Source organism: Nicotiana attenuata, chromosome 12 (assembly GCF_001879085.1).
Source record: "Nicotiana attenuata strain UT chromosome 12, NIATTr2, whole genome shotgun sequence".
Classification (NCBI taxonomy): domain Eukaryota; kingdom Viridiplantae; phylum Streptophyta; class Magnoliopsida; order Solanales; family Solanaceae; genus Nicotiana; species Nicotiana attenuata.
Window position 1 is genome coordinate 5,683,939 of NC_032000.1, and position 15,530 is coordinate 5,699,468.

General features: G+C 38.8%; 1 protein-coding gene across 2 annotated transcripts; it reads left to right on the top strand.

The window, feature by feature from the left end:
- On the top strand, positions 1,091–6,633 carry LOC109235201. Of its 2 annotated transcripts, XM_019401207.1 has the most exons (4): positions 1,091–1,472; positions 2,892–3,127; positions 3,448–4,243; positions 4,367–6,633. In XM_019401207.1, the coding sequence occupies exons 2-4, from the start codon at positions 2,894–2,896 to the stop codon at positions 6,340–6,342; spliced, it is 3,006 nt and encodes a 1,001-aa protein (XP_019256752.1). In that variant the 5' UTR covers positions 1,091–1,472; positions 2,892–2,893; the 3' UTR covers positions 6,343–6,633. The 2 variants fall into 2 exon arrangements, with proteins under 2 accessions (XP_019256752.1, XP_019256753.1); XM_019401208.1 differs by lacking the exon at positions 2,892–3,127 and having other exon boundaries at positions 1,093–1,472.

Sequence of the window (15,530 nt, forward strand, 5' to 3'; positions counted from 1 at the left end):
ATGGGCGTGCTAAAAGCAAATTGATCACTTATTGGGAGTATTTATTGTAACGAGTAACAGACCAAAAAAATCCAAATTCGCGTTGAACAAAGAGAAAGCACTCTAATTTTTTCATTCCCGGGTTCAAACCTAAAAGCTCTAATTGAGGTTGAAGAGATTCTGTCCGTCCCATTATAACCCATAGTGATAAGAAATCTCAATTGTTTTTGTGACAAGCTTATTCATACAGTTTTTATTATTATTATTATTATTATTATTATTATTATTATTATTATTATTATTATTCCGATTCCCATGTTAAGTTACTGAACTTCCGCAAAAAAAAAAAAAAAAAAAAAAAAAAAAAAAAAAAAGAAAAATCAAAATCAAACTGCACTAGCAATCTAGCATTAACTTATAGTAGGCAAGATGAAATGATATGTTCACTGTATCCAAATTTACATAACACTCTTAGGGGTCGTTTGGTTGGAAAGAAGTTATCGCAGAATTAATTATTTCGGAATTAGTTATTCTATCTTTCCATGAGGATAAAAAAAATACTACAATCTCGATTAATTATACCGAAATTTTCTACCAACTAAACATGGGATAAACTCTTCATAAATTTAGTCCCGAAATTAATTATTCCTTATCCCTCATACCAAACCAACCCTACATTTAGTGCACCATTTTATATCTATACAACCTTCAGAAATTCAAATTTATTAAACTCTTCAAATTTTTAATATTGATTTACTTTATTTCTGCTAAATTAACCTTTTAACTATACTTTAAATACTTTATTATTACTGATATTATTAAGTTATTTATATCATATTCTAATAAATAAAAAAAGAATAGAAAGAGAAATTCAATTTAGTTAGAAAGGCAGGATAAATGGAGTAACAGTTATACAATTGGAGTATTGGACAGAGAGACATTTTTCTGTACCAAAAGCAAAGGGAGGCAGGAGAGAATCTAGAAAATGCCCATTTTCTTTTCATCCCCAAAAACCAATACTACATAAATAAATAATTAAAATCACAAAGAAATTAAATGTATCAGAGAGAGAAAGAGAAATGAAGAAAAAGCAGAGAATAAAAAGGGGACCGGACCGGACCGGACCGGATGTTGACAAATTTCATGTCAGTGTTGTTTAGAAGGGTCGTTTGTTATTGTTGTGAGAACTCAGAAAGAAGATTTCTTATCTAGCCTAGGATCTCTCTCTCTCTACCCAAAAAATTAGTTTACGCAGCTCTTTCTCTTTCTAAAAAATAAAAACAGTGGCCCCAACAGCAGAAGATCAAAATCTCCAATCTTTTGTTCAGTTTCATTAGGATCTGCCCCAGCTTCTTCAATGGTGTTCCCACTTTGCTCTTTCCTTTTATTCACTTCATAATAATAATACTATTATTATTATTCTCCAGTATCAATTCTCCATTATTCTTGAAAGGGTGTTGATAAAGAGGTGGTTCCATGATGTGGGTCTAAAGGTATATTAATCTTCTCACTACTTTTGATTTATTCATATTTGACTTTAAGTCCAAGAAACATAGGATTTCTATTTTTGTTTTATTCATGTAGTAAACAATTTGTTTCTAAAATTATGGGTTTTCTCATTGTTGAAATTGAGTTTACACACTTTACTATATTATATAAAGTAGACTATAGATTTGAGTATAAGTGAACTTTCTTATAATGGGCTCTTTTAGTTTCTGTTTTTTTTAAAAAAAAAAAAACTTCTAAAGTAGTCTTTCTTGGAATTGTAGCATGCGAGCTTTCAATTCATTTGTTGGTGCTAATCAGTAATCACTAAGCTTTAGCCAAATGCCTCTGGACTTATTTTGGTAAATTATTGTATTTTTGCTTAATTGATTAGGCATTAAATGTAAAAGTACCTTCCTAATTTTTCCTTTTGGCTGTAGGCTTTAACTTGACAAATTTAATGTTGACATCATTTTTGGATTGTCTGATCCCACAGTTTGATTCATACTGCATTACCTATCATAAGGATTTTCTAGTCAAACTAAAAGTAAAACGATAATGGTCGACTTCTTAAACCATCCAATCCATTATCTAATGAAAGATTGTGTGTTTCCGTTAGGTTATGAATATCCAGTAATTGGACTTAGGTTGTTTGGGACTGAGGTGTAGTTGTTTGTTTTCAAGAGTTTTGATTTCAGTGTTTGTAACATAGCAATGTGCTGTGCTATCAATGTACTTATTTAGTTTTCCACTTCTCTTTTTCACTATTGAAGTTGTTAGAGATAAATTTACTACGGTTAAATTTTAAGCATGGCAGCCGAGGATAGTCGTAGGTTACATATACCCTTAGCTTTTAGGCACAAAGTTGGAACTTAAAAGCCATGTGAGAGTTGTATACCATTTCTGTCATTAATAGCATAATTTGAATGTGAAGTAATCCTCACATATATTGTATATTCAGCAAGTTAACATATACCCTCTTCTTTCTGTCCCCATCAATTCTGTATATATTGCAGTTATGCTGCATGCTGATACGGATGCTACTCTGCTCCTTAGATCCTTGTGGAAAAGATATAGTAACATGAAGCAATCTGAATATTATATTTTTTTGCTCTCAATATTAACATACATTTTTTATGGAATGCCTTAATAAAGCTTTATGCCGTTGGTGTTTGTTGTAATGTTTTGGGTTCGTTGTGCGTGCATCTGTAGATGAGATTTTAATGTCTCGCATCCTATTTCCTCTAGGTTGTCTTTTCAAACTTTTTACATTCCTTTAATGGGTTTCTTAGCTAATTCGGACTGATATCTACCGAAGAAACCTGAAGATAAACAAAATAGATAATTTCAAAGTTTTAAGTATTAAACATCATAATCAGTGAACAGCTTGGTTTCATTGAAGTCCTTATGCTTTCTGCTGTTGGCAGGAATGGGAACACAAGTGCATAATAAAGGCTACTTGCCAAGTCATTATTCCATGAGGGACCTTAGTGAGGATTCTAACAGTAGTAGTTGGCCTCTATTTTACGGAGATAAGACCTTCACAAATGGACAATATTATAATGGTTTCGTGTCGAAGACAGAAACGGACGCATATCCAGGATATAATAAGGATGTACTAAAGCAGAAAATACTTGAACACGAGTCCATATTCAAGAATCAGGTAATTTGATTCTAGTTGTCGATCTTTAGTTTTCTAATAATCAGGAAGACTTTAGTTATTTTTAATCAAAAAAGGAATCTTTCGTTTTAAGTTTGGTTCTACATCTGGTGATTCTTTGAATTCTTTTTTCTAAAAGGAGTTTAATTCTACATCTGGAGCTAACAGTGAGACCGGTTGTATTCTCATTCTCCTTAAGTTGTTACCTACGGCATGTTTCTGCACAAAAGTAGTCCTTGCCCCCCCCACAAACCCCCTCTCTTTTTTTGGCATCATGTCCACTGGTACTGCCAAAGTTTACTTATGCAAAACATTGCTTGTAGGTGGTGGAACTGCATCGCCTTTACAGAATCCAGAGGGACATGATGCATGAAATTAAAAGGGAAGAACTGCACAAACTTCGAACATCAATGGATCCCTCCTCTTCGTCAAGCCTCCTAGGATCTCAACTACCATCTGAAGATACTCGGAAATGGCATATCAGCAGCTTCCCCTCGCCAAATTATGGTTGTGCTAGACCATCTAAATCGGTTACAAAAGTTGTCAATTCTCCCTTGAGTTTTCCAAAAGGGAATGGTGGACAGTTTGATCAATGCCAAATGCAAAATGGTTGTTCTTCAAATATATGTGAAGTTTCGGAGAGACCGTCAAAGGTCCGGAAAAAGTTGTTTAATCTTGAACTTCCAGCTGATGAGTACACTGATGCAGATAACAGCGAGCAGTTGCGGGCTAATGGAGGATCTTTCGATCCAAGTTATCGAGTTAATGGAAACTACAGAGTCGTCCAAGAGAGTAGTACAAGATTGTTTCTTGGTGATGGTGCTGCTGCAAAGAGTAATTGCGGAAAAAGTACCTTAACTTCCAATACATGTTTAAGAAGCTCAATCGAGTTGGCTGATCTCAATGAACCAGCTCAGCTTGAAGAAGCAACTCCATCACCAGTTGATTTTCTCAGTTATGGTAACAATCATAGAGAGAGTAGAGGCCTAAATGTTTCTGCTAAATCAAATCCGGCATTTGTGGCTTTTCCAAGAGATTCCACTAATGGGTCCTTAAATAGCCTAGATGTTGACAGTAAAGGCAAAGAGAGGGAGTGGTTATCTTCTGCTTATGTAACTGGTAATAATACCTTTTTAAGTTTTTTCCTTCTGGTTGAGTTTGATAGAGTTTAGGATTATGTTAGAGCTTCCTCCTTTCGTGGATTTTTTGTAATATTATGTGAGGTGTTTACTTTCTTTGTAGGTAACGTCAAAGGCTTGACACCATTACCTCAGAGTCTTGAACAAGACAAGCTACCTACACCTTCCGATTCAGCACAGGTAATGTTTAACAAGGCTTATCGGTCTCCTGGAATCCATCCACGTCACCCTACGAGAGATGACCTTTGGAAACAGAGAGCAGTGCATAGTTTAGAGACATTTCATATAAACCGTGAACATCCATTTGCTAATTCCTCGGAATTAGCCAATTCATGGTCACACACTGTCTGTTCTTGGGGAAAACCCAGTGGTAACATTACTCAGAGTCCACAGGCATCTCAGAGCCATGACATTTTTGGAGACAAATGGCAAATCAATGATAATTCTAGGTTGATTCCAGGTTTGGCTAGTGATCAACCGATGTGGAACAGGTTTGACCATGGTTCCTCTTTGGCTTCCAAAGAATCGCCAGTTGGCTTCTCGTCAGTTGCTAACTGTGCTATGGTTGAAAATGTGCCATCTGCGCGAACTTCTACTAATGGATTTCAGAAATTTCTCAATAGCACCAATAAAATGGACTCAATATCTGAAAAGGGTTTCGATCTGAATCTACCATCTGAGAGTTCAGTAAATGAGGGAGCATCAAGGTGTGATATTGAGTTGGTTGATCGGAAAAAAGAGCTTCAAGACCCTTTATCAGGGTTTCCATGGCTTAAAGCTAAACAAGACTATGCAAGCCCACCTTTTTGCCAGACTAACACGTCGAGAAATGCTTCATCTCTTGAAGATCACAATATGAGGGCCGCAAAAGAGAATCGAGAGACCCAAAATGTCAGAAAAATTCTTGGGGTTCCAATTCGTGAAAATTCATTGGCTTCCAATAATGAATCATCTTCGCTTGTTTCCACTTCTGTTACACTTCAGTGTTCGCCTGAGGGAGAAAATTTTAGACATGAACGGAGGAACATGGTGATTGACATTAACATGCCTTGTGACCTTTCTATGACTGAGCCTGAGAAACCGGCTGCTGTCGAACCAGTTGTTGTTGAGAAGGTGATGGAGACGAAAGCTAAAAGTATCAGAAATTGCTTCGATTTGAACTCGTGTATTACTGAAGATGAAGATCCTTTCTCTATTGAAAGCAATAATGTCAATGTGAAGGCTGTTCTGGAGATAGATCTGGAAGCCCCCATTGTTTTGGAAGCTGAGGAAACTAGTGTCACTGAAGGTGACAAGCAACACGAGGAATCTTCCCGATTTCCTGAAGACAAACCTGAGCAAAGACGGGAAGAAGTTGTCAGGATTGCAGCAGAAGCAATTGTTGCCATCTCATCATCCAGTCAGTGCATTCGCATGGAGGAAGCATGCAATGATCTGTCCGATGATCCTTTTTCATCCTTACATTGGTTTGTCGATGTAGTCTCTTCTTGTACTGATGAACTTGAGAACAGACCTGAAAGACGGACAATAGGCAAGGATGGCGCAAGCATTGCACGTTCAACCAAGGAAATAGATTACTTTGAGGCAATGACATTACGACTGATGGAGACCAAGGAAGAAGACTACATGCCAAAGCCTTTTGTTTCCGAAGTCCAAAACTTGGAAGACGCAGGAGCCACTACACTAACAAATCGAACCCGAAGAGGGCGTGCTAGGAGGGGACGGCAGCGTAGGGATTTCCAGAGAGATATCCTTCCTGGTCTGGTTTCCTTATCAAGGCACGAGGTGACTGAAGATATTCAGACATTTGGAGGGTTGATGAGAGCTACAGGGCATCCTTGGAATGCAGGACTGACAAGGAGGACTGGCACCAGAAATGGAAGAAGTCGGAGAACAGTGATCGAGGCCATCACCCCGGACAATGTGTTGACCCCAATAAACCCTCCTCTACTGCACCAACTTAATAATAGGGAAAGCAGTTTGGAGGATAAAAGCCTAACAGGGTGGGGAAAAACAACTAGACGCCCTCGCAGGCAAAGATGCCCTGCAGGTAATCCTCCTCCTTTCCCGTTAATTTAAATATGGGAATGAGGATGTAATTTATCAATTCATCATTTATAGAGATTGAGACGACAGATTAGGGACTTCATGAAATTCAGATGTGAAGTTGTTAGCCATGGGGATTGTCTGTGTACATGTCTTTGTAGCCCCCCATTATTATCAATCTTCCATTGGTTCACTGACTTTGATATTCTGGGACAAGGCTGGTGTAATTTCTTGTGGATTTATACAGCATTCCTTTGGTTATGTTTATTTCCTGCCGCTCAGCTGAGGAGAATATAGGAAATTCAAGCAAACGTTTGCAGAGTATCAAGCTGCATTCTTTTCCTCGTTTGTGACAATGCATGCATATTTAGCATAAGAGAGTGTGTGTGTGTGTGTATATATATATATATTAGCATTTACGGTTGCCTATTACACAACTCACTAACTCTACCAGGGTACCTATTATTCAGCAGCGGTCCAGCGCACCCCTACTATATAAAGCCCCCCCCCCCCCCCCNAGAATAAGTAAGAATAGAAAATTCGATTTAAGTTTTAAATTAGTTTAAGTTAGTCCATATTTTGACTTTTTATTGACTCCTTTCAAAAGAGGTAAGATCCGGTGAATCGGAAACAATTAATTAAGAATTCTAAACTTTTTTATGGAACAGACATATGAATATGCGTGGATCATACCTTTCATTCCACTTCCAGCCCCTATGTTAATAGGAGCGGGACTTATTCTTTTTCCAACGGCAACAAAAAGTTTTCGCCGTATGTGGGCTTTTCAGAGTGTTTTATTGTTAAGCATAGTCATGGTTTTTTCAATCTACCTGTCTATTCAGCAAATAAATAGCAGTTCTTTTTATCAATATGTATGGTCTTGGATCATCAATAATGATTTTTCTTTAGACTTCGGATACTTGATCGACCCACTTACTTCTATTATGTCAATATTAATCACTACTGTTGGAATTATGGTTCTTATTTATAGTGATAATTATATGGCTCATGATCAAGGCTATTTGAGATTTTTTGCTTATATGAGTTTTTTCAGTACTTCCATGTTGGGATTAGTTACTAGTTCGAATTTGATACAAATTTATATTTTTTGGGAATTGGTTGGGCTGTGTTCCTATCTATTAATAGGATTTTGGTTTACACGACCTATTGCGGCAAATGCTTGTCAAAAAGCGTTTGTAACTAATCGTGTAGGGGATTTTGGTTTATTATTAGGAATTTTAGGTTTTTATTGGATAACAGGGAGTTTCGAATTTAGGGATTTATTCGAAATATTCAATAACTTGATTTATAATAATGAAGTCGATTTTTTATTTGTTACTTTATGTGCTGTTCTCTTATTTGCCGGTGCAGTTGCTAAATCCGCCCAATTCCCCCTTCATGTATGGTTACCTGATGCCATGGAGGGGCCTACTCCCATTTCGGCTCTTATACATGCTGCTACTATGGTAGCGGCGGGAATTTTTCTTGTAGTTCGGCTTCTTCCTCTTTTCAGAGTTATACCTTACATAATGTATTTGATCTCGGTTATAGGAATAATAACAGTATTATTAGGAGCTACTTTAGCTCTTGCTCAAAAAGACATTAAGAGAGGTTTAGCCTATTCCACAATGTCTCAAATTGGGTTATATGATGTTAGCTCTTGGTATGGGGTCTTATCGAAGCGCTTTATTTCATTTGATTACTCATGCTTATTCCAAAGCATTATTATTTTTAGGATCCGGATCCATTATTCATTCAATGGAAACTATTGTTGGATATTCTCCAGCTAAAAGCCAGAATATGGGTCTTATGGGAGGTTTAAGAAAACATGTACCAATTACCAAAATCACATTTTTATTAGGTACACTTTCTCTTTGTGGTATTCCACCTCTTGCTTGTTTTTGGTCCAAAGATGAAATTCTTAATGATAGTTGGTTGTATTCTCCAATTTTCGCAATAATAGCTTGGGCCACGGCGGGATTAACCGCATTTTATATGTTTCGAATCTATTTACTTACTTTTGAAGGGCATTTAAACGTTCATTTTCAAAATTATGGTGGGAAACAAAAAACCCCCTTCTATTCAATATCTCTATGGGGTAAAAACGGAGTTAAGAAAAACTCTTGTTTATTAACTATGAATAATAATAAAAGTACTTATTTTTTTGCAAAAACTAAATATCCAATTGATAAAAATGGAAGAAAGATGACACGACCTTTTATGACTATTGCTCATTTTGAGCATAAAGCGGTTTATTCCTATCCTTATGAATCGGACAATACTATGCTATTNCCCCTTCATGTATGGTTACCTGATGCCATGGAGGGGCCTACTCTCATTTCGGCTCTTATACATGCTGCTACTATGGTAGCGGGGGAATTTTTCTTGTAGTTCGGCTTCTTCCTCTTTTCAGAGTTGTACCTTACATAATGTATTTGATCTCGATTATAGGAATAATAACAGTATTATTATGAGCTACTTTAGCTAACATATATTCTTTGGGAAAGGTAGTGAGTCTGTCTGAACCTTCTATCGAAGGGTTGGGCCCGACCATTCTATTAAATGCTATTTATGGGGTTCTTCATGATTTTTTGAGACACCTGTCTTCGAGTGATATACTAGAGGAAAATTTGACCTTTTTAGGGTGTCGGATGGGCTGGTAATCTTGGTTAATCCTTACCTCATGAGCTAATTTTTGAGGCTTAATTAAGCCCTAGACTCATTCTCTTCATATGGCATCAAAATCAGATTCATCTCAATTCTCGATTTATTCAAGGTTGGGCGTGTGAGATAAGTTTGCTTTACCAGAAAATCATTTGTATAGGCTGGACTCACTTTTTATAATTCATTCATTCTTATTACTTCCCATAAAATTCTGGATGCTATTTACAAATAAGTAACAAGTAGAGAACCAAGAAATAGATCAATTGTTTTCAAAGATAAGAACACAACCCGATATGCTTGGTTTTTTACCTATAATAAAACATTAGAAAGACGAGGCCTTCAAGTAAATTCGGAATTAAGTTGCTAACAAGAAGAATGTTGTCGAAAATGGAAATTCATTGACAGTTCCATGAGCGAGACATTTGTATACGGTGGAAATCGGGGCTATCCGATTTCATCCTTTGATAAAAAAAGAGATACCACGTCGAAAGGTCAGGACGTCGAGTCCGGGATCGGAGTTCCTTTCCAAGATCGGGGTCGACATCACTAACCGAGGTCAGAAGAGGCCATACTTCGAAATGATGTCGGTATAGTTCGGTAGCGGAAAGGGCGAGATATCCGCAACTGATCGAAGATCCTGGCATGAATTTCGGAATGGATTGATCTTCGGCGGTTAATGAGTTGTCAAATATGATTTTCTATTATAATTAGAAGTGTACCTTGTTTAGGACTCCTCTATTATATAAAGAGGGATCCCATTCATTTGTAAGCATCATTGTTCACCGGCAAGAATATATACATTCATTACTTTTTTGCTATTTCGCTTACTGATCATCAGAGTTGCTTTATCATTTGCTATCCCTATTATCACACCTCGAGACTACCACAAGTCGAGGTCGAAATTTGGCTAGCATACTGGTTTGATTTATTTTATTCTTTAATTTATCTATTTAATTCCTTGTTTATCAATTGGCATTGATTTGAATCACATATCCTTAAAACCACAATATAAGTTTAATTGTTACCCGAATTTTAGGGTAAACAGTTTGGCGCCAACCGTGGGGCTAAGGATAATAGTGATTGTTCGGTGCTGATTCTGATAACACACATTATTTCACGCTTGTTCATGTCAAGTATTTTTTCTCTCAGGTTAAAACATGTCAAACTTACAAAGCGCACCACACATGGTGATGGTGGTCTCGGGTTTCACGGGGAAAACTACAATGTAATTACTCCAGGAGCCGGGGTGCCACCGGCTAATCTCGGGGGAACATGGGTTGCCGATCCAGTCGATGTCAGTTCGCACGTTGCTCTAAATGCGGACCAAGGCGCGGACCCCGAAGGGAGTGTACGCGGGGAAGGCCGATCTGATGGTCAAGGTACACAGGGCAGAGGAGACGGAGGAGTTAGTCTCCAGGTGATATTCGAGATGCTATAGGCTCAACAAGCCGCTATTGCTCAGTTGCAAAATCAACATGGGACTCCAAATGGGGTCGAGCCAGAAATCACTTGCCGTACCGAGCCAGTGCCAGAAAGGTCGAATGGTAACGAATCGGGGACTGATCCTGCAATAATGAAAATGCTTGAGGAGCTCACCAAATGAATTGAGTCAGGAGAGAAGAAAATCGAAGCTAATGATAAAAAAGTAGAAACATACAACTCCCGAGTTGATCAGATACCGGGGGCACCCCCGATCCTAAAGGGATTGGATTAAAAAAAGTTCGTGCAGAAGCCTTTTCCTGAAAGTGCGGCTCCGAAGCCCATTCCTAAGAAATTCCGTATGCCGTACATACCTAAGTACAACGGGACCACCAATCCTAATGAACACATCACTTCGTACATGTGCGGAATAAAGGGAAATGACTTAGAGGATGATGAAATCAAATCTATGCTGTTGAAAAAGTTTGAAGAAACCCTTTTGAAGGGAGCAATCATTTGGTATCACAACCTGCCACCAAATTCCATCAACTCATTTTCCATGTTAGCAGATTCTTTCGTAAAGGCAAACGACGGGGCCATAAAGGTCGCAACAAGAAAATCAGACCTTTTCAAGATAAGACAAAGGGATAACAAAATGATGAGGGAGTTTGTATCCCAATTTCAAATGGAACGCATGGAGTTGCCATCGGTCACAGATGATTGGGCCGTTCAGGCTTTCACCCAAGGGTTGAACGAGCGGAGTTCGATAGCATCACGTTAGTTGAAACAAAATTTGATCGAATATCCAGCTTTAACTTGGGTAGATGTTCACAATCGATATCAATCGAAGATCAGAGTCGAGGACGACCAATTAGGAGCCCCTTCCGGTTCAGTACATCTAAACAGGTCGGCAGTTAAAACCCAGAGGGATGTCGACAGGGAGCCAAGGTCGAACAGAGAATGATATGAACCATATGCCACAGATCGAAGGAACAATGGTTCAGGACGCAATTCCGCCCGAAATGATCGAAGAAGTGATTGATGACAGAATTCTCGGGGACTTATGAGCAAAAGTGGTTTTGATAAGCATGCCGATCCCACAGAGGCACCTCGGTTATCGGAATATAACTTTAGCATCGACGCATCGGGCATTGTTTCGGCAATCGGAAGGATCAAAAATACTAGGTGGCCCAGACCCATACAGACCGATCCTTCCCAAAGAAACCCAAATTTGATGTGCAAGTATCATGGCACGCATGGTCACAAGATCGAGGATTGCAGGAAAGTAAGGGAGGAGGTAGCCCATCTATTCAATGAGGGCCATCTTAGAGAGTTTCTCAGCAATCGAGCCAAGAATCATTTCAGAGAAAGGGACGCCAAAAGGAAAATTGAAAATGAGGAACCCCAGCATGTCATTCATATGATCGTCGGTGGGGTCGACATTCCACAGGGGCCCATATTCAAACGCACTAAGGTATCAATCACTAGGGAAAAACGACCCCGAGATTATGTGCCTGAAGGCTCCTTATCATTCAACGACGAAGAAGCATAAGGCATTTCTCAACCACACAAAGACGCTCTGGTAATTTCTATCTTATTAAATAAAGTTCAAGTTAAGCATGTTTTAGTGGATCCAGGTAGCTCGACGAATATCATCCGATCGAGGGTCGTAGAGCAGCTCGGCCTACAAGATCAAATCGTGCCCGCAGCTCGGGTCTAAAACGGCTTCAATATGGCCAGTGAAACAACTAAAGGGGAGATTATTTTACCAATAAACATGGCTGGAACCATTCAAGATACCAAATTCCACGTGATCGAGGGCGACATGAGGTATAGTGCCTTATTCGAAAAGCCTTGGATCCACAATATGAGGGAAGTCCCTTCAACTCTCTACCAAATGATGAAATTCCCGATGTCGGACGGTGTAAAAACGATATATAGGGAGCAGCATGCTGCAAAGGAAATGTTTGCGGTTGATGATGTAACGCCGATATCGACGTTATCAACCTCGTAAAGGTCGAACATCAAAGGTAAACTGGAAGCCAAATATCAATCACAGCCACCAGTCTCGACCGAATCGGGAAGCAGGAGACAGAAGAAGAAGAGTATTTTCTAACCCCTCGAACTTTTATTGTTCTCGAAGATTCTGATGCCACCAAATCAACGGTCGAAGATCTGGAACAGGTTATATTGATCGAGTACCTGCCCGAGCGAAAGGTATACCTGGGAACGGGATTAAACCCCGAACTCAGGAAAAAGCTTATTCAATTTCTTATTGATAACATCGATTGTTTTGCTTGGTCCCATTTAGATATGACAGGGGTCCCACCGGAGATAACGACGCATCAGCTAAGCCTTGACCCTAGGTTCAAATCGGTGAAGCAAAAGAGAAGAACCCAGTCCGAGGTAAAGCAAACATTCATAAAGGACGAGGTAACTAAACTTCTCAAAAATAGGGTCCATTCAGGAGGTGAAATATTCCGAATGGTTAGCCAATGTAGTTGTAGTCCCTAAAAAAGGGAACAAACTCAGAATGTGTGTAGATTATAAAGATTTAAACAAGGCATGCCTCGAAGATTCTTTTCCACTGCCTAACATCGACGCATGATCGACGCCACAACTGGCCACGAGATCCTTACCTTTCTAGATGCCTATTCCGGGTACAACCAAATTCAAATGAACCCGGAAGACCAGGAAAAGACTTCGTTTATCACCAAGTATGGAACATATTGTTATAATGTAATGCCTTTCAGGCTAAAAAATGCAAGAGCTACTTACCAATGCCTAGTAAATAAAATGTTCGAAGAACAAATAGGTAATTCAATGGAAGTTTATATCGATGACATGCTAGTTAAGTCCCTGCGCGTAGAGGACCATTTGGCTCATTTGCAGGAAACGTTCGAGATTTTGAGGAAATATAACATGAAGCTCAACCCCGAGAAATGTGCTTCCGAGGTCGGTTCGGGCAAATTCCTGGACTTCATGGTGTCGAATCGGAAGATCGAGAAAAATCAAGGCCATCAAAGACATCACCGTCGTGGACAGTGTAAAAGCCGTGCAGAGGCTAACTTAACGGATAGCTGCTTTAGGCCGATTCATCTCGAGTTCGTCGGATCGAAGCCACATATTTTTCTCTCTACTCAAAAAGAAGAACAATTTCACCTGGACCCCGGAATGCCGACAGGCATTAGAGGAATTAAAGCGATACCTATCGAGCCCACCACTGCTTCACACTCCAAAGATGAGAAACTTTACTTGTACTTGACAGTATCGGAATCGCGGTAAGTAGTGTCCTAGTTCGAGAAGAGCAAGGTACGCAATTTTCCGTTTATTATGTAAGTCGAACCATAGGAGAAACAAAAACTAGATATCCACACTTAGAGAAATTGGCACTTGCACTGATAAGCGCCTCTAGAAAGTTAAAACCATACTTTCAATGTCACCCCATATGTGTGTTAACCACTTACCCACTTCGTAGTATTTTGCACAAGCCCGAACTATCGGGCCGATTGGCCAAATGGGCAGCCGAACTCAGTGGGTACGATATCGAGTATCAACCCCGAACGACCATCAAGTCTCAAATTTTGGCGGACTTCGTGGCCGATTTCACGCCAATCCTCGTACCCGAAGTTGAAAAGAACTTTTGTTAAAATCAGGCACGTCATCGGGGGTATGGACTTTCTCCTTCTCTGCTACAGCCCGGTATCACCATGCTTTTCAACTTTTTATTTGGTTGATATTTACGATTTTAAGGATTTTTAAAGTACGCATAGCTTTGTTTGATGAGGTTTGTTTTCCTGCAAAATTGGCACTCTCTTGAAAAATTCTTGATACTTTTTGTTCAACGGTTTCATATTATCATATATCCACGTGATACTAGTCTAGTGGTTGGTGGAGAGTAATGTTTGTTTCTTTCATTACCTTCTGATTTTCCATTCTATGTTAGAATAAGTAAGTCATTGTCTAAATTGGTGGTGTTCGGGTCAGGTTGTGCACCTCGGCTAATTTCTATTTCTCTTTTCACTTCTTTGACAACTAGGCCATAACTCTTGGGCCCCGAACGGCGTTATGTTTTTCCTCCAAAGAAATTGAGATGATTGATTGTACGTCATAGTATAGGTTGATTCCAATGTAAAAATTAATCATTTTTCTCAATTTCCTGGTATTTTGAGTGTGAATATGAGGCAGGTTATATAATTCCCACTCTAGTTTCAGATAAGATAAAATGTTCAGTGATCATAGTTTGCCTATAAGCTCGGGGGTTAAACTATGTATTAAGCCAAAATTTGTTCTACTGGCCATTAACTTTGAACAAATATCACATTTAAGACGAGAATCAAAAGAATGGAATAGCAGTAGTTAAATTGCACCGGTTGCTTGCAATACCTTCGTTTCTGTCATTAGCGAAACTGCAGGTAAGGCTACTAATATTACACTATATCCCTACACATCTCAGTTCTGAAATGACCAACACTTTTAAAACATATTCAATTCCTTAGTCAAATATTGCTCTTCTTGAGCCGAGGGTCTTTCGGAAACCGCCTCTCTACTCTATCGGAATAGTGGTAAGGTCTGTGTACGCACTACCCTCCCCAGTCGCCACTTGTAAGATTTCACCGGGTTGTTGTTGTTGTGTATGTACTAAGTGGAACTACTATTTAAACTACCAATATGTTCCTGCATCCTTACGTTTTGTCCTAAGCTTTTCTTAAAGAGTAATTATGGTTTGCATGATCTTTTTCTTGCTATTCTTAACACATAGGATCTGTGAAACATAGAATTTATGACATATTTCTCAATTTTCTACTTGAACAATTCTGGTCTTACCTAAGTTCTGCTTAATTAATGACTTTAGACTGCTTCAATTTGCCGCTTTGTTTAATCAGTTACAGGGTGTGTTTCGTACGAAGGAAAATATTTTTCGGAAAATGTTTTCTAATTTTCTCATGTTTGGTTGGATTAAATGTTTTGGAAAACATTTTCCTTATCAACTCATTTTCCTCCAATTGGAGGAAAATGTTTTCCTTATCAAGAGAAGGGAAAATTTTTCCAAAACTCCTTCTCAACATTCCCCACCCTCACCAACCATCCCCCCTCTCCAAAAAGGCTTTTTCTTTTTTTTAAATTTCAGTTTTTCT

Coding starts and splice junctions, on each gene's coding strand:
- LOC109235201 (XM_019401207.1), top strand. CDS start 2,894: ATGGGAACACAAGTGCATAATAAAGGCTACTTGCCAAGTCATTATTCC. Junction 3,128..3,447: donor AGTCCATATTCAAGAATCAG/GTAATTTGATTC, acceptor CATTGCTTGTAG/GTGGTGGAACTGCATCGCCT. Junction 4,244..4,366: donor ATCTTCTGCTTATGTAACTG/GTAATAATACCT, acceptor CTTTCTTTGTAG/GTAACGTCAAAGGCTTGACA.